At 57.6% G+C, this 23,885-nt stretch overlaps 1 protein-coding gene across 1 annotated transcript in view; it reads right to left on the bottom strand.

Annotated features, from left to right (window-relative positions):
* Positions 1 to 23,885, bottom strand: part of COL15A1 (collagen type XV alpha 1 chain) — a 106,472-nt gene that overhangs the window by 40,834 nt on the left and 41,753 nt on the right. The window contains 13 exon segments of the mRNA XM_062207891.1: positions 256 to 318; positions 804 to 929; positions 2,423 to 2,515; positions 3,457 to 3,516; positions 4,441 to 4,491; positions 8,156 to 8,220; positions 8,223 to 8,304; positions 8,768 to 8,917; positions 11,288 to 11,410; positions 12,585 to 12,707; positions 14,931 to 15,046; positions 17,971 to 18,118; positions 23,366 to 23,446. Coding sequence (XP_062063875.1) covers positions 256 to 318; positions 804 to 929; positions 2,423 to 2,515; positions 3,457 to 3,516; positions 4,441 to 4,491; positions 8,156 to 8,220; positions 8,223 to 8,304; positions 8,768 to 8,917; positions 11,288 to 11,410; positions 12,585 to 12,707; positions 14,931 to 15,046; positions 17,971 to 18,118; positions 23,366 to 23,446 — 1,281 coding nt within the window.

The following is a 23,885-nucleotide window of genomic DNA, read 5'->3' on the forward strand; positions in this document are numbered from 1 at the left end:
AGGTGCAAGTCCACCCTGGCAGCTGACCAGTCGTGGCAGGACAGGGAGAGGGAGGAGCTGGTGAAGACTGTGTCTGAGTCCCAGGGCCTCACTCCGTGCAGCTCGGACATATAGGAGTGGGCAGGGAAGGGGCTGCCCATGCCGGGGGATCCAGCAGAGGTGACCATCAGGGGACTACACACAGAAGAGCCAGTCGGGCATAGACAGTGGGTCCGGTGGCCCCTGTGTGTTAGAACCTTCCCGCCTTCCTCCTACCTTCTCCCCTTTCATCCCGGGAAGGCCGGTGGCTCCGTCAAGTCCAGGCTGTCCCTCGGGGCCCTGGGGAACATCAGCGACAGTCAGCACACAGCATCTCTGCTACGAGTCACACACAAACCCCCATCCCCTAGAAAGAGGCCAGGATGGCAGGGGTGAGGCCATTGTGTCCAGGGCAGGAGCACCAGTCCCCAGCCCCAGCAGGGCCACGCTGGCCAGGTCCCTGTGGGGGAGAGCCTGCATCCTCAGGGTCTTGCTTTTCCTCTGTGGGGTTGGGTGGGATGGCATCCAAGAACCCCCACCCCGGCCAGACTCTGCAGGAGCCTGCACTTCCGGTACCGCCTACTGGAGGAGGTAGGCAGGGAGGAGGCCGACGGCTTGGCCGCTGCAATGCTTCAGCGGAGCAGCATTTCTGTCCATAAGCATTGGCGAGCAGCTCTCCCCCACAGAGAGCCTCAGACGGTGCTGGGGTCTGCGATCTGTGTGTCCCCTCCCTGGGAGAGGAAGCCCCAAGGCCACAGAGCGGAGAGAGGACTTCAGCTACTCACCGGGGCCCCAGGTTCACCAGCAACTCCATCTTCACCAGGAGATCCAGGGGGTCCCATGAAAACATCAGCCCCCGGTTCTCCTGGAATCCCAGGTAAACCAGGTGGGCCTGGAGGCCCTGGGGGACCCTAAAACACAGGCCTTGTGTTAGAAACAGTGAGGGCAGGGTAAGCACACACTGAACACGGACGTCCCCAACGTGCTCTCTATTCCAACGGCCCTGCGAGCAGAGATCGTGCATCCACTCAGCAGATAGGGAAACTGAGGCTCAGTGAGCTGTGTGACTAAGGGAGCGTGTGCGCACACACACACACACAGCCGATCAGTAGTAGAGCAGGGATTAGAATCTAGGTCTTGGGGTTGGCATGGCATAGCCGGTTAAGCTGCTGCATCCCATATGGGTGCCGGTTCGAGTCCGCGCTGCTCCACCTCCAATCCAACTCTCTGCTAATGTGCCTGGGAAAGCAGTAGAGGACAGCTCAGTGTTTGGGTCTCTGCTCCCATGAGGGATTCCCGGATGCAGCTTGTGCTCCTGGCTGCAGCCTGGCCTAGCTCTGGCCGTTGTAGCCATTTGGGGAGTGAACCAGCAGATGGAAGATCTCTTTCCATCTCTCCCTTTCAGCTAACTCTGCCTTTCAAATAAATAAATAAATCTAAAAACAAAAATCTAGGTCTTTCTGAGGTGGATTACATCAGGTTTTCTCCCAAATGGGGGTATACAATAAAGATCTAATTAGCTAGAATTCTCAGGTGTGCGCTTGCTAATTTGGTTGTCAGTTCCTGGTGAGGTTACAACCCACCTGTCGCTGAAATGTTTCTCTCTGGCCTCTGGCTGGGTTGGCTGACACCCCCACCCCCACCCCCAGCCACCACCACCAGCCTGGGTGATCCCTGGCAGGCCCACTGAGTGCAGAACCCGCCCAGCCCTGGTCACGAGGAATCCGCAAGGAGCAGCCAAGTGGGGCTGCAAAGAGGGGATTCGGCACAGGTGCCCGGGCGAAGGACGGAGAGGAGGTTGGGGGGTGGGGACAGAGGTGGCAGCTGCAGCTGGAGGAAGCAGAACTCCCTTGGGGGCAACTCAGAGAAGGGCAGGTGGAGCCCCAGTCTTGGGCAGGAGGCCAGGGGAACACGAGTGCCAAGGAGGGCAAAAGAGTAGTCTCGGGGGCCCGAGGGGGGTGCTGCTGAGTGGTAAGGATCTCTCAAGAAGGGTCTGCATGCCCAGGGGTGAGGCGCGGTCCCGAGAAGGGTCAGCAGGTGTCTCTGGTGAGTAAGAGCTGAGAGCAGCAGTGTGGTGTGGGGGACCAGACACCGACTTGCAGCCATGAAGGTCGGTGGGTGCACCTGCTGTGCAGCAGCCTGCTCCGGAAGCTGCCAGGGACGGGGGAGTGGAGGCAGTGGAGGAGAGGCAGTCTGGCTATAAAGCGAGCCTCACTTTCACTTAAAACAAAACCGATCAAAGTGGGAAATGTCAAACACATACAAACGCCCGTGGACTCACGGCCCACAGTCCTCAGCAAGGCTGATCTGGTCCTATTCACTGCCTGCTCCCCACCCCCATCCTCCAGAATCCCAGACCCATTTCCCCCACCCCCACCCCCGCGGTGTCATCCAGCACACTTACCCTCAACAGCTCCTCACTGCCCACCAGGTCCCCGGAGCCGGAGCCAGCGTCGGAGCCCCAGCCCAGGCCGGAGCCCTCAGCCTCTGCTCCCACCTGGAGGGAGAAGCAAGTCTCACAACTTGGCTCCACCTGTGAGTCTCCACCGACAGCCATGCCCCGGGAAGTTTCCCAGTGTTCTGTAGCCCAGTAACTTCTGCTCCCAACTCTCCTTCGGGCCTTTTCCACCAAGGCCCTCTCCACGGCCTCCCAGTCCTCCCAGTTTGCTATGCAAACTCCTACTCATCCTTCCCGGCCTGGTTCTGCAGCCACCTCCTCTGTGAAGCCCTCCCCACGACTCCTTCAGGCAGACTCCATCTCTCCTTCCTCAGTGCCCCGCCAGCCTCCTCTGGGACCACCTGACCTGAAGCCTAGCCCTGCACGTGTCTGTCGTTCTTAAGAACAGGGTCCAATCCCGAGGTCCCTGGAGCTCAGTGCAAGGCCTGGCACCAAGAGAGCACTAATGCGTGCTTACTGGGTGCTATCAAGTGCCTGCAAATGACCAAAAGGACTTTACAAAACCCCTTCCTGGCACTTCATGCTTGAAGGCAGGAGCCAGGTGAGGCCTAATTCAGTCACCGAGTGCATGTGTGTTAAGGCCGCATTGAGCTGCTCCAAGGAGGAGCTGGGACCGGGAAGGTCACAGTAGTGGGGCTGTGTGGGTGGGAGACGGGAGTGAGATGGAGGCAGAGAGACCAGGTGGGAGACCGCCGCCATCCTCGGGATGAGGAAGCCCTGCGATGCCAGAACCAGGGGGCTGTGGGGGCGGGATGTCTGGCTTGCATGTGGGTCAACAGGTGCATGGGGTGCCATCCCCAGGGAGGGGGAGGCGTTGAGGGCAGGCTGAGTTGGAGGGACCACAGGCCACGCAGGGTGCCAAATGTAGACTGAGCAGAACCGGTAGAGGCGGGACTCGAAGGTTCTCAGGGGGCTGACAAGCCCTCGCCCATGACGCCTCTGCACACTGGGCACGGGACAAGCCTGGCCGGGAATCTCACCATGGGTCCAGCAGGTGCAGAAGTTCCAGGGGACCCGGGAAGGCCCTCCTCAGCCTCATCCTAGGGAAACAAAGTGGTCAGTGACCCCTCCTCTTGGCGCCTTTCCTTTCATAGAAACTGTGCTCATCTTTAAGATCAAGCTCGCCCAAGCATGAAGAAAGACACTGTCCTTCCCAACCCAGCCCTCTCTGAAGCCCGCCCTGCCCACCCACTCCTGCCACCAATCTTTCTAGCTTGTAGGGGCCTCTACGGCTCACAGAGTTGATTCCCCTGACTGTGAACTCCTGCAGGGCAGGCCAGGTGCCAGCGCCCACCACAGGGCTGGTGCCCAGGACATGCTTCCAGAATGGCAGGGGGTCCTTGGGAAGGAGATGGAGAAAAGATGAGAACAGGGGCCTCCCAGAGGTGTCAGCCACCAGCAAGCTCCAGAGCCACGGCTGCCCTGATGAACAGTGACCGACCGGCTGGACCACCCAAAGAAGAACAGAAATGTCCACAGGGAAATCCCCAAGTCCCCCTGAGAGCTGGCCACTGCTCCGGAGTGCACTGAGAGAGCCAGGAGCAGAGGGAGGGGGGACACCAGCCTTCCACACTCAGGTGGGCACACACCCAAGGCGTGGGGCCGGAGCACCTGCTGCCCGCCAGGCAGAGGAGCAGGGCCAGGGTGCAGATGGGAAGGGTCCCCAGAGGCAGCTTAGCAGACTCCTGAGCCAGACCTCCTGGGGCCATCGGCTGCCCCAGAACAGGAGGGGCCCTCTGATAACAGATAGGGAAACTGAGGCCCGCGGAGGTCCGGAGACTTGGCCACCAGAACTGTTGCTGTGCTGTGTCATCCCACCCCCACCCCCACCCCAGTCCCATCTCTCCAGGGCTCAGTCCTTTGGCTGAGTCTATCGATCAGAACTGAATAAATTAACCCCAACAACATGCTCGGGACCCTTGACCAGGAGCCAGTGCCACCTCCAGAACAGCTACAGCACAGACCTCTTCTCCTCTGGGTGCGGCCTGTCCTTCCATTTCCACATGTACGTGAGCCTAAAACAAGAAGATCTGGTTAAAACGCGGTCATGCCAGCTTTGGGACACGGAGCTGCAGAGCTCTGGTTAGTGAGCGGGGGGCCTTCCTGGACTTTCCATAAAGCCAGAGCCTGGCAATCGCTGCAGGTCACTGGCTCTCGGTGCCTATTAGCAACCAGTGGGTGGGAGGACCGTGACATCGGCGTCCCCACACTGGACCGTCTTTTACTAGTGTCTCAAAACACAGGTGTTAGCACTCAGTGCTTCCCTCTCAAGGACAATGTTCTCCAAATGTTCTCTGAAAGATCCTACTGCACAGGCCTTCAAAGCGGCATGACCTCACTGAGCCCGCTGTGGGCTCTGCTAACCAGCTTCCGGCTCAAGTCTAAAGACGGTGGTCGTGGACAGTGCAGAAAGCCAAGGCAGAAAGTACAGAGACCAAGGCTCTTGCCTCTACACTAATCTGTGTAGCTGTGTGACCTTGAGCAAAGCCCTAGCCACCTCTGAGACTCATCTGCAAAATTATTCTGTATAGCAAGTTTGTGGAGCACGAACTGTGTGCTAGGTGGAGTTTATGTCTTAACTCATTTAATCCCCACAACAAATCAAGAGGTAGGTAGGTACGAGGTTCAATGGTTCCGATCCCCAGTTCATGCATGAGCAAACTAAGACAGAGAGAGGTAAAGAAATTGGTCTTGGCTATGTGGCAGAGCCAGGCTGGGATGTCACCTGCCACTTGCCAAGCTATACTGCTGGCCCTCTGCATGCACAAATTTAACCAGCCATGGACTGTGCACCATATAGTTAGGCCTACAATGGTTGCACCTGTACTGAACATTTACACTCTTGTTTTTCTTATCACTATTCCCTAAACAATCACACATCAGTTTTTCATAACATGCATTCCCACAAGCTTTTTGCACACCCCGCACACACGCAGACTTCAAACTTCTTTGCACCAAAATAAACTCATTTTAAACTCTATCTTCACAAGCTTTTTGAGGTGCCCTTGTATTGCATAATAAAAATCTGCACAGCATTTCCATGGGATCAGGGATTAAAAGTAATCCAGAGGTGATCTAAAATACATGGGAGGTGTGCACAGGTCACGGGCAAACTGCGCCATCTTGTAAGGGACTTGAGTACGTGCAGATTTCTGTAACTCCGCTGTCTGGAAGCTGTCTCCTACAGGGACAGAGGGACAGCTGCCCTGGGCAACTCTGGGATTCAAATGATCCTACAGATATTCCAGGGGTGCTCTCTTGATCGTCCTTACTGTGGACCCTGGAAAGCGGCAGTGACAGTTCAGTTAGTTGGGTTTTTGCCACCCCAGGGGTAGAGCTGGATTGAGTTCCCGGCTCCTGGCTTCAGTCCTGGCTGAGCCCCAGTCATTGTGGGCAACTGGGGAGTAAACCAGCTGATAGGAGCGCTTTCTGTCTCTGACTCTCAAATATAATAATTATTATTAATACTAATAGGCGGCTGTAAAACCATAAGCCACCTTGGTGGAAAATATCACAATGCAGCAAGACCCTAATTCCCCAGTTCCCCCACTTGGAGGCAACAATGGCTAACATTATGGGAAGCATTTCTTTCGGGTGTTTTCCCATGTGTCTTTTTTAAATGGTTAAGCCCACACAAGATGCTCAAGTTTACAACCAGCTTCTTTCACTTAACATTACATGGTTAGCATTTGCCTTCGTCTTTAAATCCTCCTAATAAGAATGATGTTAATAGCTGCATAACGCTCCATTCCTTGGATGTACTAACTGAATCATCTCTGCCATTGGCTGATTAAATCATGCCTAAGCTTTCCCCGCTATGGACAATATTGAGATTAACAGCATTGTCCACAAAGCCTTTTTTTTTTGACAGGCAGAGTGGACAGTAGAGAGAGAGACAGAGAGAAAGGTCTTCCTTTTTGCCGTTGGTTCACCCTCCAATGGCCGCCGCAGTAGGCGCGCTGCGGCCGGCGCACCGCGCTGATCCGATGGCAGGAGCCAGGTGCTTCTCCTGGTCTCCCATGGGGTGCAGGGCCCAAGGACTTGGGCCATCCTCCACTGCACTCCCTGGCCACAGCAGAGAGCTGGCCTGGAAGAGGGGCAACCAGGACAGGATCGGTGCCCCGACCGGGACTAGAACCCGGTGTGCCAGCGCCGCAAGGCAGAGGATTAGCCTGTTAAGCCACGGTGCCAGCCCACAAAGCCTTTTGACACACATGTTGGACTATCTCCACCGGGACCAGTTCCCACAAGAGAACTTTCTGGTTTTAGTTTTATGGTTGTTAATAGATGTGGACAAAGACTTTCCCACATGTGGCACACCCTCAGCACTCCTACCAGCATAGAATGGAGGCTATCCACCTTACGCCAGAGTGGTGGTGCACACAGAACCAGATATACCTGGAGCACAGAGGGCTTCGTCAGTTTTGGGGCACATGGACGACTTCTTGCCCCTCGACTGTCAATACCTTGGGGGCAGGGGGTGAGTTAGATTGATCTGTATCTCAAGGGGCTGCTCTGGAGAGGCTCTGAGGCCCAGAGGTGACTTGCATGCTGTTAGTGAGCAGAGGACAACGTTGAGGAAGCAGCATACACAGCGGTGGTCAGTGCACTGCTGAAGAGGCCCTGGGACAAGAGGTGGGTGCTCAGGACTCCCTGGGGATGCCCCTGGCCTGCTGTCCGTGGTCTGCGGGCCCAGCGCGAGTCAGTCCTGGGGCGTTGCAGCCAATGTCCCACACGACTGCAGTCTTGAGTTGTGGCTTTCAAAGTATGCATGACCAAGTGTCAGCCAGCGAGCTGACCAGCCCAAGCTGGTCGCTAATGGGGTGTTTTCCTTTAAAACTCTATTCAAGGGTGGGTGCCTGGCTCAGCAGTTAAGCCACCACTTGGGATGCCTCATCCCATATCGGAGTGCTTGGGTCGCAGTCCCTACTCTGCTTCTGACTCCAGCTCCCTGCTAATGCACACCCTGGGAGGCAGCAGGCGATGGCTCAAGTCCTTGGGTCCCTGTCACTCACATAAGCGACCAGGATGGAGTTCCCAGCTCCTGGCTTCCATCCGGCTGTTTTGAGCATTTGGGGAATGGGCCCGCACCTGGGAGATCCCTTTTCCTTTCAAATAAAACGATTAAACAAGTAAAAAATTCTTTAAAACCTCTCAATGTACATTCACACTTGAAAAGCAGCTTCGTTCTCTGCGTCACACAAGCCCAAGCCGAGGGCCCCTCTGGAGTTCCTGTTTCTGAAAGACAAAGTCACAGCCCCTGCGCGGTGACAGTGACAAAGCCCAGACGCATGGAGAAACTGAGGCCCTGGGCAGTGCAGGGATTTGCTTGAGGTCACACAATGGCAGCCCCTGCGCGGCCCAGCACCCACAGGCTTTGTGCTTCAGATGGCTGCTTTAGTATCCGCACAGCGCTGCCTTTCAGAGAGAGGTCACATTTCAATTACAAAGAGCAAGAAGCTTGGTCCACTCCATTTTTTACCCTTGCTCGTCCCTCTCCAAACTGCAGTTCTTCTAGTATTCCCTAGGCTGAACGCCCTCTAATGGCCAAATGGACACACACACACACACACACACACACCCCGAGAAAGCCAGAGGCCAGCCCTCCGCCAGCTCCAGCCCTTCTGCCTCCCCAGGGCAACCGGGCCCAGCCAGTCTCCACACCCCTGGGCCTCTTACCAGAGTGACCCCTCGCTCAGGAGCCGCCGTGGGAGTGGGAAGCGGCAGTGGAGCCGCAGGGGGGCACTGGCAGGCTCCTCTTCCTCAGCCGAGGTAGGGGGCTCCCAGGTGGTGGCTGCCGCCAAGTCCTCTCCATCATCGCCCGGTGCCTGAAACAGAAGCAGCGTGAGAAATCACCTCCTCCAGCCAGTGAGGCTGCGGGGCCGTGGGTACAGTGGGTACGGTCGCGCCAGTTCAAAACCCCGCCACTGTCCTCACCCCTGCCACGCCCAGGAGCCCACATCTGCTCTGGAAATAGTACCTCTCTAAGCACCCAGCCTCACCCCCCAGGGGTGGGGCGTCCACTGCTCTGCCCCCAACTTTAGACCACCTGTCTCTGAGAAAGTTCTTGGACAAAGCTGGGCAGTGGCAGGTTGGGTCCCACCCCTGGGGTGCTGATGCCCCCAGTTTGTTCCCTCCACGGCCTCCTGCCTCCCTGCACCTGGTCTGACCCAGGCCAACCCATAATGAAGCTGGGTGTGTGGGCACCTCTGTCGAGGCCAATACCCGCCCCGGCCCAGGCTGCTGACCTCGCTTCCCTGCCAGCCAGAGAGGACACAAGATGGCACTTACAGAAGTGACTGCTTGCCCAGGGCTTGGGCTGAGGACAAGGGGTCCCAGGCCATCGGTGGGGGACCCGCTGGCTTCCTCTTCCTCGAAAGTGTCGAGGGGCACTTGGGTTGCAGCTGCGGCTGTTGCTAAACTTTTTGCACCTTGTGGACCCTGGAACAGAACACTAGGCTACAAAACTGATGTCTGCATAACCCCTTCCCCCCAGTTCTCAGAGGGCTATACCTGAGCCCGCAGTCACCTGAACCTCAGGGCATCTACCCTGCTGAATCCCCTCTGGTACATCCCAAGGGCTTCCCTGGTCTTTGTTTGCAAATCTCTGATAAGGGAACCCCTAAGGGCTTGATTTGCTGAGAGCTGTGGTCAAGTTCTAGTTTCCAGGAAGCTCAGGCTTGGTGCAATAGGAACCGGAGCCTGGTGTTCTCACCCGGTGGTAAGAGGGAGGGAGGGAAGAGGAGAAGGAGGAGAAAGTGGAGAGGAAGCTAAGGACCACTTGGTTCATGGAAATAATTCCTACCTTGGCCAAGTGGCCCCGAGAGCTGGCGGCTGGCCAGTGCACATCCTTCCCCACTGAAGGGAGGTTCGACAAGCACTGGCCCCTGCCTCATCAGCATGAGACAGACTGGGGAGCAAACGAAGGCAGGACCTCAAAGGCAGGGGGCGTTGATCTGTGCTGGCCGGGAGGCCCCATTCATTCACTCAGCTAACACATTCATCAGGAACAAGACCCACGAACATGACAAATGTGGCCTCTGTCCTCGCTGTGCTGACCTCGTGCTAGGCACCTGTCACCAGGCTTGGCATGGTTAGGTAGGAGGTTAGAAATTGGCCTGTGTGTGTGAGAGGGGCCTGAGGACAGCAGCATCTACAGATGCTCACTTTGGAAGCAGCCCAGCACCTATACTTCAGTGTCCTGTACACACCGAGATAATGTTCCAGATGGTCCCAGGAGAATCCTCTCTCCCCAGCACCACCTGGGTTACCCGGCCTGATAACACTGAGCAATAAAACTTTACATCCTTCCTAGGTGGGCTGCCCAGTCTGATAACAAACTGACACTCAGCAAACCCTTTGTCCTGGAGGAGAAGGGGGAGTGGGTGAAGAGAGACTCCCTTAAAACCAGGAGTCCAAACAAAGATGGCGCACTCGGCTCTCGGCTCTTGGCTGAGCCCCCTGCCTGGCCTGCCAGGTGTATCCTCTCCATTCAACCATGTAACCTTGTTTTCCCCCAGTCTGAGTGACAGGACACTCTGTCCCCTCCCTTCTGACGGATGCCCTGTCTGCAATAAACCGGGCTACTTTGCTGTCTCAGGCCTGAATTCTTTCTTGTGCAAAGACAAGAACCCCATGACTCCTCTCTGGTGACAATTGTGACCTTGCAGGGACCAGTGGGACCATCCCTGTCTGGGATGGCACCTTGGTGAGGAAGTGCCTGCGAGGTAAGCCAGGGGGAAATGGAGAGGACTGCGAAGAAGGGGACTGGCGGCAGAGGGCAGAGGGCAGAGGGCAGAGGGCAGAGGGAACGGGAAGCCTGGGAGGCCAGAGGCAGGGCGCAGGTGTGGTCAAGAACCCCAAAGGTCAGGGAGAGGGGCCCGGGATGTGCTTAGCAAGGCTGCCCTCAGACACCTCCCAGCTTCTCAACAGGGTGCTGGCACCTGACCGAGGGGTCGTGAGTGGGTACAGGAGGCTGGGCAGGGGCCCCAACCATCGCCCAGGCTAGGAACGTGGCAGCTCAGTCAGTGCAGGGCCTGGTATGGGTGGAGCACAGGTGTGGGCAGGTTCACAAAGTGTTAGAAAAATCCACAGGACCTGGCATGGGGCGGGACATGGGGTGCACAGACGAGGGAAGGGAGTTCTGGACTGGGTAATGGGGAACTCATTAACCAAGGGGAGAACGCACGTGGAGCATGCTGGGCGGACTTGAGAGCATCCATGGGCAGGGGGCGGGAACCTTTTTTCTACCAAGGGCCATGTGGCTATTTCTAACATCACCCAGGGGCCGTACTAAGTTATCAGCCTGAAAAATCAGCCTGCCATAGATGTGCTGAATTCGGAGTCCCGCCTGCGGTTCTAGGCCCCAGATGTTCCCTACCCCTGCATCAGAGGGACCCACAGGGACAGACTCGCCAGGACGCTGCAGGGCTGGGTGCAGTGTCTCTGCACTGTGGAGGGGCACATAGCTGAGAGGCACAGCCCCGCCCTCCGCCTCAACCCCACCGCCTTCTAGGCTCTGAGCTCAGTCACCTCTTCCATTCACAGCCACCACCTCTGCTCCCTGCTGGAGGAGGCTGGGGAGCCCTGCCCCACGCCCTGGGAGCCGCCCCGCCTCTTGGCCCACAGGGGCCCCTCAACCCCAGCCTCCAGGGGGCTCCACCTTGCCCTTTCCCAGGCTTTGGCAGAGCCCAGCCAGGGTGAGCACTGGGTCAGGGAGGTGCCCCCTCCCACTCAGGCTCCCCAGTGTTACGCATGAGGACCCGCACTGCGAGAAGGTGCGGGGCTCGCCCGGCCCCTGGTGCTCCTTACCAGAGTAGCCTCTTCCCCGAGGGACTGGGTGGATATGGAGAGCGGGGAACCCTCAGTGGGCGCCCCGCTGGCCTCGGCCTCCACCGCTGCTGTGGCTGCTGAACCTTCTTCCTGATCCAGACCCTGGATGGAAAGACATCACCCACTGCCTGGGGCTGCAGGGAGTGAAGGCGCAGGAACCTCTCCTACACTCGCAGCGCTCGCATGTTGAGGACCTCACCTCGAACCAGCGCCCTTAGTGTGGCATCAGTACAGAAACGTGGCCTCCCACACCTCCCCAGAGCACTGCCCCGCCCCAGGACCCCACCCGTGCCATCAGCCTGCTAACCTGGAAGGACCCCTCCAGCCTCTGCCCACCACCCTGGAAGTAGAACTTCTCCTGGTACTGAGGTACTGAGTCCTTGCAACAAACCCGAGTCCTCTGCCCCATCGCTCCCTTGCTTAAGGAGCCCCATCCATCGCCAACTGCTCCCCCAGCCCAGCGCCTTCTGGATTCTTGCCTCCCACATCCCTAAAACCTCTCTCTCCATGGTCACACATGGTCACATGAACAAATGCAATGGGCATTTTCCATCCCTGGCTCACCGGGACTTCTGGCAGGTCCCAGCACAGGTGACCCTGGAGCATGGTTAACACTGCCACTTACCCGCAGCCCGACAGGGTCACCCCACCCACCCACCCACTGTGTCCAGGCCTGCCTCCCCCATCCTCCCTCCACCGGGAGTCAGGCTGCTCACTCTAGAATCCTCATCCGACTGCCTCTCTTGCTTGTTTCCTACCCTCCCGGGACTCCCCATTTCTGTAGGGGTTCTCTCGGGCTCCTTGGCATGGCTCCCAAAGCCCGCTCTGGCCTCGGAGCCCCTCCTGCCCTACCCCCCACCCCCACCCACCATGCTCACACTTGGCCCACAGGCATGCCATGCTTCTTCAGGCCTTTGCCCCAGCAACACCCGCCTCCCCCACCACCTGCTCTGCCCGGGCTCAGTTTCCTCATCTGTACCCCAGGAAGTCTGCGTTCTGGGCCCCTTTTCTGTGCTCCCAGGGCATGCTGGGTTTCTCCTCCCGCACCTCTTGCCACTGTGTCCCCAGGCTTGTCTATGCACCACTGCCCCCTATGGCCAGGCTCCAGACACATCTGCTGTATGAGTCAATGCAGATGCGAGCGCCCTGCTCAGGGCCGGGGGACCTGGCCCCATAAGGCTGTCACTGTGCATTCCACAGACAGTGGGGGAAGGGCAGTGATGGCCCCCACCCCCCACAAGCAGATGCAATGGAGCTGGCACCATGAGCTACTTACTGGGGTGACCCCTTCCTTAGGGTCCTGGCTGGACATGGCCAGGGTTGATCCCTCAGTGGCCTCTGCTTCCCCAGAGGTGCTGCCGGGCCCCTCGGCCTCCCCTGCAGTTGCTGCCACTAAGCCCTGAAAATAAAGACACCACATGGGAACACATGCATCACCGGGGCCTCCCCTCCAGGCCCATGGGGCCTGCGCTGGAGAGAATGGGACTCTGGGGCCCCGGCTGCACCTGCAGTTCTTTGTCACAAGAACTTTCCTGTTGAGGACTTCACCCAAACCTCACAGCAGCTCCGGAATCACAGAATCCAGGAGAACCACCTGGGCACTGACGCCCTGGGTTTGATTCCAAGCATCTGTGTGCACCTCCGGGGACGGGGGCATCACTGCCTCCAGAGTCAGTCCCCTCCGGCTCTGGGAACTTGTCTTGGACACCTTGGCCAAATGCACCCGCCCAGAGGCCACGGCACAATGTCTCTGCCCACAATGGAGCTTCAGCAGTGGGCAGGCAGCACCTACGTCCTCCTCGACCCTGTGTGGGCCACACGCTCCACGTCCTCTCTCGCCCTGTGACTCAGTTTCCCCTGAGAGTGCACAAGCAGTCTCTCTGAGCTGCAGAGCAGATGGGGAAACTGGAAACCGAGCAGCTCTGGCTACTGCTGTCACCAAATGGACTGTGTTTTATCTCTGTTTTCCAAAGATTTATACTTTGATGTGTTTCTTTTGCAAAATGTAGATTCCTTTGGATGCAAAAATACGATCACGGTCAGATTTCCTTGCTGCGGGGCTCCTGGAGTCTATAGGAGGAGGAATACGGAAGGGAGCCGGACAGAAGCTGACTTGACGTGGTGTCCGGTTTTCACGTAGCGTGTATGGCCCTGCAGAATTATTGTTTAGATTTAGGGAAAAGACGATGTCACAGGATATTACAGGAGACTTTTTCTGACCAAAGCCCTGTAGGGCAAGGACAATCCCACAGGCACCAGGGGACCAGGGAACCCCCATGTGCTGACCGCGCTGAATGGGAGCCTACATGCCTCTCTCCGGCCCCGGGTGAGGCAAGGAAGGGGTGTTTGGGGCTGAGTGACTGGACAGCCAGAATCCCCTTGGTGGGGATTTTCAGGGTGCTGTGGCTTTTTCTCTCCCCTCTCCACACTGCAAACACTGGGAGAGCGGGATATGGACTTCTTCACATTTGGGAGACACAGGGGCCCGTGCGGGGTTCTCTCCAGGGAAACACAGAAGGTGAGTGTGGCAGCCATGTAGTTCCAGAGTGGGGGGGGGGGGGAGAGGAGAGGGGAAGGCAAGGCAAGGATAGAAGGAGAGAGGGGAGAGGGAGGAAGACAGGCTCTATCTGTCCTGTCACTGGAGACAGACACAATCCCTCCCAAGGGAGTTGGCAAAGCCATCGGGAGATGGACAGTACCCAAAGGATCACCCCCAGTGCCAGGGCACCCGGGAGTAGGTGGAAGCCCAGGCAGGAATGACAAAGGCAGCCAGGGACCCTGGTCCTGCAGGAGGAATCACAAAAGCCCCCATGAGGGGAGGGTCCAGCCATCAGGCATCTTCCACGCCACCTGCCCAGCCTTGCATAGCTGTGCCCCTTGCTGCAGGGGGGCCAGGGCCTGCAGAGGTTAAAACAGCAGCCACAGGGGATGGCGAGGTGCCGGGAGTGGGGAGGCGAGAGACGTAAGGAACAGAGGAAATCCCTAACCATGCTTCCTTTCCCTGGGAGATTCTGGTCTGCAGCCGGCCTGGGCAGGGGAAGAATACACTGTATTTGTATTTTGCTGAATTGTTGACATTTTAAAATACCTGTGAACTAGCCTGTTACCAGATGGCAATTGAGAGAGCTATGCATGAGAGTTATTGAAGTTCTCGTCCCAGACAGAGGGAAGCCGTGAATCGGCACAGTGGGCTTTGAGCAGGTGACATTGTGAGAACATTTTATTTCCTTCTGTTCTGCACCCAGCCTCAGACAGCATTTCAAAACTTTGCAAGTGCAAAAGCCAATTACCAAGCAGCAGCATGGGCACACCTGCAATTGACTGGCTTCTGTCTCACATTGGCTCACAGGGCTGATGGGGCTATGTGTCTTCACTGGGGCGCAAGGGCGGGGTGGTTACCATGGTGAGGACGGGACATAGGTGAGGACAATCTTGCATCCCTCCACCTGTCCTCGGGCATCCCTGGAGACTCTCTGTAGCCCAGGACTCTCCCTCTCTACCAGGAGGATGGAGGCGGCTTTGGTAACGATTCTCCATGGTGCCAGTCAAGGTCACCATCGAGTTTGAAATAGGTACCCAAGCTTACCATGGACCTATCCAGTGGGATTTATTATTCACTCACCTTTCCTTCAGTGACATCAAGGAAGGACCCATCGCCGGAGCCAGCGCCAACAGTCATGGGGTCGCCATCCACTGCGTGAAGCCCCTCCAGTGTGTCATTTAGCATCTCGCCAGACCCTGCAGGAAGCAGGCATTCGGCAATTAATAGCCACAGTACACCCGCTTGGGAAAGAAAGCACTGTCTCTTCACCTCTTATCTCGGAAAGATGTTCGTATCCCTGTAATGCAGGACTAAGAAGGAAGGCACCGAGCTGCAGAACAGCACATGGCGAGGTGGCATGGCGTGCTGGCCACCGCCGCCATGGCTCTGCTACCTGCTGCTGGCCTGCGGTCTCGCTCTGCCACTGACCAGGAAGAAAACCTGTGGCGGGCAGCTTCCCCTGTGTCCCAAGGTCCTCCTCTAGACATGGGGCATTGTCACCACTCCTTGAGGACTCTGTCATAAGGATTAAGTAAGTTCATGCAAGAAAGGTATAAGGACAGCACCAAATGTTCATTATCAGAGTGGATGTAGATGTATGTAGATTATGTAGATTTCTGTAGATTTATGTACAAAGGCATATGCATGTACATGCTCCACCCTTACACGCAATGATTCTACAATATGTTCATGTGATAGGATAGTTGTCATATACAGCATATAACACATGCACATACACGGAGATGTGTGTGTCTATACATTTATACCACAGTCCCTAATATCAGTTCTTCCAGAGGGTAGGAGTGAAGAAGAAGAGGAAACTTAAATGCTGGGTCCACACAGTTGGGAGCTGACAGAATCGCTATCGCATGCAGGTCTCCCTGTTGCAGTTTCAAAACCAGACGGAGTCCTGAAGCAGAGGAAGACTCCAAGTGAATGCCTGCCTGCGACAGGCTGGGCCCCGTGCAAGGCACCTTCCACGCGCACCTCGCTCACTCTCCTCGCCGGCTCACCCTTCCTACCCACAAGCACCCAGCCAGCCTCACTGTGGCCAGGCCAGCAGTCCCAGTCTTCTGTTTGCACCCTCCCCCACCATGGCAGGTGTGTGTGCTATGGCCTGCACATTAACACTGTAGGATTATGAACCACTTCTGCAGTGGAGTGTTACGGTCCCAGAGAGCAGGGGCTGGGTCGACTTGTCTCAAGGACAGGCCCTTTTCATACACACTGGACTCATGCGTGCCCCCTTGGTCAGCACAGCACCCAGAGAGGCGCAAACTCTCCAATAGACCCTGCGTCCCCAGGACGCCCACACATAGCACAGGGAATGGTCAGCCCTACCCTGGCCCCCGGCTCACATCCTCCCCACTCTCACCACCAGGGGGTGCTGTGCCAGCAGCTGGTGGGCCCGAGTCCTGATCCTGGCAGGGTGGAGGCTGGCTGGAGGTGTTGCCAGGGATAGGAGGGGCTTTTCCTAGCCAGGACTGGCGCGCTGGTGCCACCGGGGCTGTCTAACCCACTGGAAGAAGAGGAACCTGCGGCCTTCTGCGGGGCACAGGCAGCCCACCTGGGATCTGAGTCTGTCCCCTTGGGGTGTTACCCAGCCCTGGCCCCAGGCCCTGCAGCCTCCGCTTGCCCCTTGCCACTGGCCCCCAGACGCCAGTCCCACCCCGGGAGCAGCACTGGCAGTTCATAAATCACTTTCCCACTGCAGATACTTGCTCCTCTCACGCACCCAGGAGGCAGGCAGGCGCTGTTACCGCTGCCCAGGAACCAAAGCTGGGAGATACTTAGCCCCGGCCCAGCCCCCTCCCATCCACCCCACCCCCGGCTGAGGGCCGCTCCCTGCCCACCCTGACTCCTCAGGTGCATGACAGCTTTATTAGATTGTTACACAAGTTCTTCTGTGCAGTTCTCTGTCGCTTCTCTTACCCACAGGCTTCTCTAGATGTTAAAAGAACATTCGGTCGCTCCCAGCATAAAGAGTGATAAATCTTATTCCAGGCAACTTGTAAAACACAAAAGTGTAATAAAATCGAAACCACCGCCATCACGCTATCTCCCAGAGCTCACTGCCCAGAGCATCCTGAAGTACACTGCGTCCAATATAGCTAAGACACATGCACAATGCCCGACCTCGCTGCAGAACAATAAATATAAATAGCTCGTGTTCAGAGGTCAGGCCACAGCGCACAGAGCCTGGAAACCGGTGCTTTTGGGGGAAAGCACCACGGCATGTCCCTGGCTCATTAGAGCTGTGTCACTAATGTCGGTGCTGAGAATGCAAATGAAATAGCTTGCCCGAGGTGAGGAATCCCTGCTCGGGAAGTTTGCAATGCCTTCGCTACTAGGAGCAGAGCTGATCTTGCTCCTGCATCTCCATGCTCTGGCCTTAGTTGTAACCGTGGTCCAAAAGGGCTGCCCCTTGGAGAAAGGGCAGGAAATGATGGCCACACCGGGCCTGGGGCCTCTGTCAGGCTGCTGCCTGGGAGACCAGGTCTGACCTCTGCACTTCTGGCATTGCTTCTCCACACGGGTAACAGGATAAGAGACAGGGCCTGAGCCCTCCAGCTTAGGGCTGGCCACTGACTTGCTGAGTGACCAGAGCAGTCCCTGTGCCTCTCTGGGCACCGGTCAGCTGACCCAGGGCTCTGAGAGACAGGCAGCTGTGGCAGAGGTCAGGAGGGGTGGGGACCTGGCATCAGGCCTGGGCTTCGGGCTGTGTGACTCGGCTCCAGTTACTCTCTGAGCGCTGGAGTTTTCTGCTCTAAACACATGGTTAGTACAATCAATGCAGGGATTGGAGAGGACGCACCCAAACACGTGGTGCACAGCAGGTACCCAGAAAACAGGGACAATGATTGCAGCCCCACAAGGGGCGGAGTCCGGGGGCTTAAAATCCAAGTGTGTGAGATCCAAGACCAGCGCTTCCACGTGTGAGCTGCTGGGTCTCACTGGGTCACTCAGCCCTGCAACTCGGTTCCCTCCGCCTGTCTGTCAAGGAGGGTGACTGTCATCCCTCCCCTAAGGCGCTGAGGGGAGTGGTGTCACGTGCCCGGGTCCCAGCCACAGTCATCACGCAGTGCAAGGCTGCCCAGGGTGAAGGTACCCGAGGACTTGCCTGGCTCGGGGCTCCCGTGCTGGACGGCGCTCAGGGCGATGGCGGCTGGAGTCCCCTCAGGCACAGGCTCACCAGAGAGCTCCGGGTCCTCAGACGCAGAGGTTGGGACGGAAGGCGAGTTGAGGGGTTCAACTTTGGCTTCCTGTGGCTGAAGGGAAGATAAAAGAGACATGAAAGGGTTTGCTTGGCAGTAGAGCAGGGGATGATGCCAGGGGGTGTCACGGGAGGAAATAACACACCCACAGATGATCACGCAGCCCGGGCCTGCTCCTGAGCCCTGGGCACGCAGGCAGCAATGCTGATGTGGGCCCCATCAGAGAGACGCAGAACCAGAGGCAATTTAAGACCCCTGCTCATTTAGGTGAGGCCGCCCAGCTCTGCCTAAGCTCCCTGCACACGGGAACCACGCTCCGAGAGCCCCGAAGCCCAGGCCACCACAGAAGGTGAGCTCGGGAAGGATCTGTTAGAGGAGAGATGAATGAATGAATGAATGAACGAATGAAGGAGCCAGGCTGCAGGTGGTGAAGGCCGGATGCATCCGACCCAGAGGTGCACTGGTGATGAGCGCCTCTGAAAACGAGAGAGGGCCCACTTCCTTTCCAGGAACCCCCAGCATCTGCAAAGGCAGCTGATGTCTTAACCACCTTGACGAACCAGGGGAAACCCAGCACAGAGCGCCTTGGGGATGCAGGCAGAAATGCTGATGTGGGCCCCAGAGGCCATGACCTCAAACCCAGATGGCAGCTCGTGAGAGCCGGGGCTGATAGCCCTGAAACCGTCTCAACTGTTTCCAGACTCGAGGGACCCAGAGCAGGGGTGGGGGTGAATGATGGTGCCTGCGGACTGGCGCTGGACTGTGGTCAACGAGAAATAGACCTCTGTTTGGCTAAGATGTCAAGGTTAATTTGTTATGGCGGCATCTTGTGCCTGTGCCGGCCAATGGCTGAAGGTTCTCTCCCTAACATCAGAGTCCAGTGTATACACAAGGAGGCTCCAGCTTAGGAAGCTCATAATTTAGGGCTGGACGGGTCAGTTTTCACTGTCGCACCCAGCTACAATCCCAGCTCTCTGCTTATTCGCTAAGTTGCACAGGGCCTCAGTCTCCTCTTCTGTGAAATGGGGACACTAGGAACGACTCAAGGGAGGGCATGCATGGGAGTGCTCAGCACGCCTTTATTTTTGGTGCACACACATCCCACAGTCATTACTACCAAAACCTGCAGGTGCAGATGGAGATAAAAAGAAAACAACAGCCTCAAAGACCAACGCGGGGAGTGGGAGCGAAGGCCTCAAAGAGCTGGGCCTGGAAGAAGGAGCAGAGTCTCAGGACACGGGGAGGGGGCAGAGGCTGATGGGGGACACTTGAGCCCAGGGTTGGAGAGGGAAGCGGCCGCACAGAGCAGGGGAGGGGCGCTGAAGGGGGGGCCGGTCCTTGGTGAGAAGTGTGAGCTGGGGCCCCCGGGGGGCAACGGGCAGCAGCCGCAGGCTGGGAGGCTGGGAGGCTGGGAGGTGGCGTGGTCAGCCGTGGACTTTGGAGAGTGCACCCGGGAGGTGGTGGGAGTCCCGATTAGGGCAGGAGAGCTTGAGGCTGGGAGGGCACAGTCACACCCTTGACACAGGAACGGGGGCAGAGCAGGGCCAGGGAGCAGGCACCTGCTGAGCAGAGGCTGCGCACACAGCCAGAGCAGACTTCTGTGTTTCACCCCGGAAGTTGATCTAGCGGGGTGGGCAAGGGCTCCCACCCGGGAGTTTCCGCTCCCCTCGCTGCCAAGGGTCCAGGCGGAAGCCCCGTCAGCACATCAGAGGACTGCCTCAGCCTTCCCAGGGTGCACATTAGCAAGGAGCTGGGATCAGAAGTGGAGCCAGGACCGAAGCCAGGCACCCTGATCTGGGATGAGGGCATCGCAAGTGGCCCAGTCCTGGCTGTCACCAGCCACTGTGGACTGAGCCAGCAGAGGGGAGACATCTCCCCATCTGCCTCTCTCTCAGCCTGCCAAATAAATACATTTAAATATTTTTTTGGACAGGTAGAGTTATAGACAGTGAGAGAGAGAGAGACAGAGAGAAAGGTCTTCCTTCCGTTGGTTCACCCCCCAAATGGCCGCTACGGCCGGCGTGCTGTGCTGATCCGAAGCCAGGAGCCAGGTGCTTCCTCCTGGTCTCCCATGCGGGTGCAGGACCCAAGCACTTAGGCCATCCTCCACTGCCTTCCTGGGCCACAGCAGGGAGCTGGACTGGAAGAGGAGCAACTGGGACTAGAACCCGGTGCCCATATGAGATGCCCATGCCGCAGGTGGAGGATTAACCAAGTGAGCCACGGTGCCGGCTCCTAAATTTAAAAATATTTAAAAATAGGAGCATTAGGCTGGCATTGTGGTATAGCAGGTAAAGGTGCCATCTGCAACTCTGGCACCTCATATGGGCACCAGTTCCAAGTCTTTCATGTTCCACTTCCAATCAGCTCCCTGCCAATGCACCTGGGAAAGCAGTGGAGGATGGCCCAAATCCTTGGGCCCTTGCCACCCATGTGGGAGACCCAGATGGAGCTCCTGGCTTTGGCCTGGCTCGGCCCCACCATTGTGGCCATTTGGGAAGTCAATCAGCAGATTGAAGATCTCAATCTCTCTCTCCCCTCTCTCTCTTTATATATATAGTTGTATATTTATAAATATTTATATATTCATATATAGATCTATATATAAATTTATATTTACATATAAATATGTATTTATTTGGAAGGCAGAGCATCATATTAAATAGAACTTTCCAGAAATGCAAGGTTGTGTCAGTAGAAGCTGACCCAGCATGAGACATGAGGATGGGGCTGCGGGGGCTCCAACCCTGGATGGGGAGGAAGGCAAGGAGGGGCTGACTCGAAGCTTCTCACCATGGAGCCTGTCCACAGCTCCGTACTGGGCCTGGCCCCTAAGGCTGAGGATGGGGAAGTGAGATCAGTGCCAGAAAGAAGCCAGACAGGGCTGGCTGGGGACAGCCAGAGACAAGGAGGGGTGGCCACAGAGCTGCTGTAGGAGATGACCAAGGGGGAAGCCCCCAGCTTGGGGCTGGTGTCACCAAGAGTGCCTGGACTCAGGCCCAAGACCTGGCTCTTCTACCTGCAGGCTGGGCAGTGGCAGGCGAAGCTCTCCTCTGCCTGAAGCCCTTGGCGGCCTCCTCTGCGGGCCCACAGACCTCTACACCCTATCCTGCAGATGGCACCGAGGAGTGGGAGCCTTGGGACAGCGTGAACTGCAGGACAGAGGCAGGGAGTCTGGTGATCGGGAACGGACAAGCAGCGGCAGGGCGGCAGTGGCAGCGAGCTGGGCCAGAGCCACAGCCCGGGGAATCCTCCTCCAGGGGTTTGGCATGACCGCCAGGCTCAGCCGCCAGCCCAGCGGGCAGCAGGACCAGAGGACCGAGGCATCCACACTGTGCCGGCGCCCAGTCCAGCCCGGAGCCGGGCCTCCCTTCAGCCTCACAACGACCCATCAGTCATCAACAAGCGTTCATCGCCAGCTGCCACATGCCAAGTGGGTCCACATGTGTCACGTGGGGCCACTCGCCTAATTCCCACGCTGATCCCATGGAGCAGGGATGTTCCATTGTCATGGAGAAGAAAGCCGAGGCTTGGAGAGGTGAAGCTGCTCGCTCAAGGTCAACCACCGGGAGGTGGCAGAGTTTGAATCCACACCTGGTGGGACTCTGACCTGCCCTGAGCAAAATGGGGCTGGGGATCCAGGAAGGATCCTCCGGGTACCCCCTGACCTCAGGGTACCCCTTGACCTCTGGTGCCCCATGCCCTCCAGGTGCCCCACAGTCTCCGAGGCTATCACATCACAACTCTTTCTTCCACATTTCTCCAGATCCTCTGGGGATTTTGCTCCCCTTTTTGGCTGACCCCCGCCCCACATCTGGCCCTGCACCTGAACCTGTCCAGAGGGAGGCTGGGCCAGGCTGGGCCCCTGCCATCTCTTTCCACCTCTATATAATGGGGCTCACACCTGCTCCCTCACAGGGTGGTTGCGAGGAATAAGTGACAACACAGGGACCCGAGTGCCAGGCACACGGTGGGGCCCAGGCAATGCCGACTCTCTGCCTTCGCCTCCCATTTCTACCCCCCGCCCTGACTCCCTGCCCGGCTCTCCTCCTCACGATCGTGTCACTCTCAAAACTCGCTCTGCTCTCCTGTGCCTCCCAGAGCCACCCTGGGTTATTGGCACCTCTGCATGAGCTGCCTTACTCCAAGTTGTAGGCTGGTGCCCAGGGCGGGGGGTTGGGAGGAGAAGGCAGGCAGTAGGCTCAACAGCCCAAGGGACCACCACCGCGTGCCTGGGACATGTGGACAGGGTGGCCGAGGGCTGAAGGACACACAGGACTGCAACCGTGCCCAGGGTAGGCCCCTGCCCACCTCCCCACCAAAGTGAGTGCCTTGGGCCCCCGATGTCCTCCTTCCCAGCTGCCTAAGCACTGGCTGAGGTCCTGGGGTGTAGACTTCTGCAGCACTCCTGGGGCCATGACCCCAGAGACGGGCAGCAGGAGATCTTGCTCCAGCGCCAGCTCTGCCCGGGCACCCCTGAGCCAATCTCTCCCCCTCCCTGGGCCTCAGTGTGTCCTGGGCATGAAGGGCAGTTTTCTGGACGCGTCTGTATAGAAAGCGGTGACCATTCTTCCCCCCACTCTTCCCGAGCCGCCCCGTACTGTCAGGGATGAGTCCCAGAGCGAGCCCGGCCGGCCGGGGAGGTCTCTGCAGCTTCTCTGTGCTCAGTGACTCAGGCCTTGCTTGCTGTTCTCATTAAAACTGGGCTCTGGGCTCCTTGGTGTCCACGCAGTCTGACTCAGAGCTTCCCAAAGCACTTCCTCGTCTGGACCACGGGGCACCTTCCCAGGAGGGAGGAGGCCTGAACACACAAGGAGAACGCCTCTCTCATGGGGCTGTGAGGACGTGGTGGCACGTCGGAGTCGGGCCCTGGCTTTGCTCTCTCAGCGGGAACCCAGGGCTAACCCAACAGCGGAGTGGTCATTGTTCAAGGTCACTTCCCTTGTGCCAGGTGCCGGGCTGAGGCTCGTGCCTGCACTGCCCCATGAACCCTTGCAACAACCCTGTGCAACAGGGCCACGGTGATCACCACCCTGGGGAAGAGGAGCTGAGGTTCAGAGAGGCTGCATCATTACCCAGGACCATAGAGCACAAGGGCACCTTGGGACGGCCCTCCCATGGCCACAGGCCACTTGCATCATCAATGTCACTGGCAGTCCAGGTCACCTGGGGACTCTGCAGAACGCCCATTGGCCAGGGCCCCCCTGGCCTCTCCAGATGGGTCAGCGATGAAGCCTGCAGATCTGAAAACAGAGACCTCAGAGCCAGGGCTTCTGGCGGGCACAGCAGCCCAGCACTCACCGGCACTTGGGTGTAGGTGACGGCTTCTAAGATCTCCGCGACCCCGTCTGCCTCTTGAAGCCCACTGGTCTCTCCCGACGCCTGTGTGGAGACAAATCACACCCCGCGCCGGGCACGGGGAGCAGGTTACACACAGCCCAGCCATGGAAACGGCATAGAAACTTGCTGCCAACTCCTAAGGAGGAAGGGTGTATGCACAGGTGTGGGCGTGCTCATGTGGGCACCTGTGTGTGTATACAATGCGTGCACACGTTCATGTGTTCACATGTGTGTGCACAGTATGTATACGTGTGCATGGTATATGTGTGTGTACATGTGTATGTGTGAGACACAGTAAGGCTGAGGAGATAGCGTGTGTGCAGTGTGCATGGGCATGTGTGTGTGTGTACATGTATGTATGTGTGTGAGATACAACGGGGCTGAGTCAGTGTGTGTACAGTGTGCATGGGCAGGCATGTACATGTGTATGTGTGTGTGTGAGAGACACAGTGGGGCTGAGAAGACAGCATGTATGCAGTGT

The sequence above is a fragment of the Lepus europaeus genome, chromosome 12 (genome assembly GCF_033115175.1).
Source record: "Lepus europaeus isolate LE1 chromosome 12, mLepTim1.pri, whole genome shotgun sequence".
Lineage (NCBI taxonomy): Eukaryota > Metazoa > Chordata > Mammalia > Lagomorpha > Leporidae > Lepus > Lepus europaeus.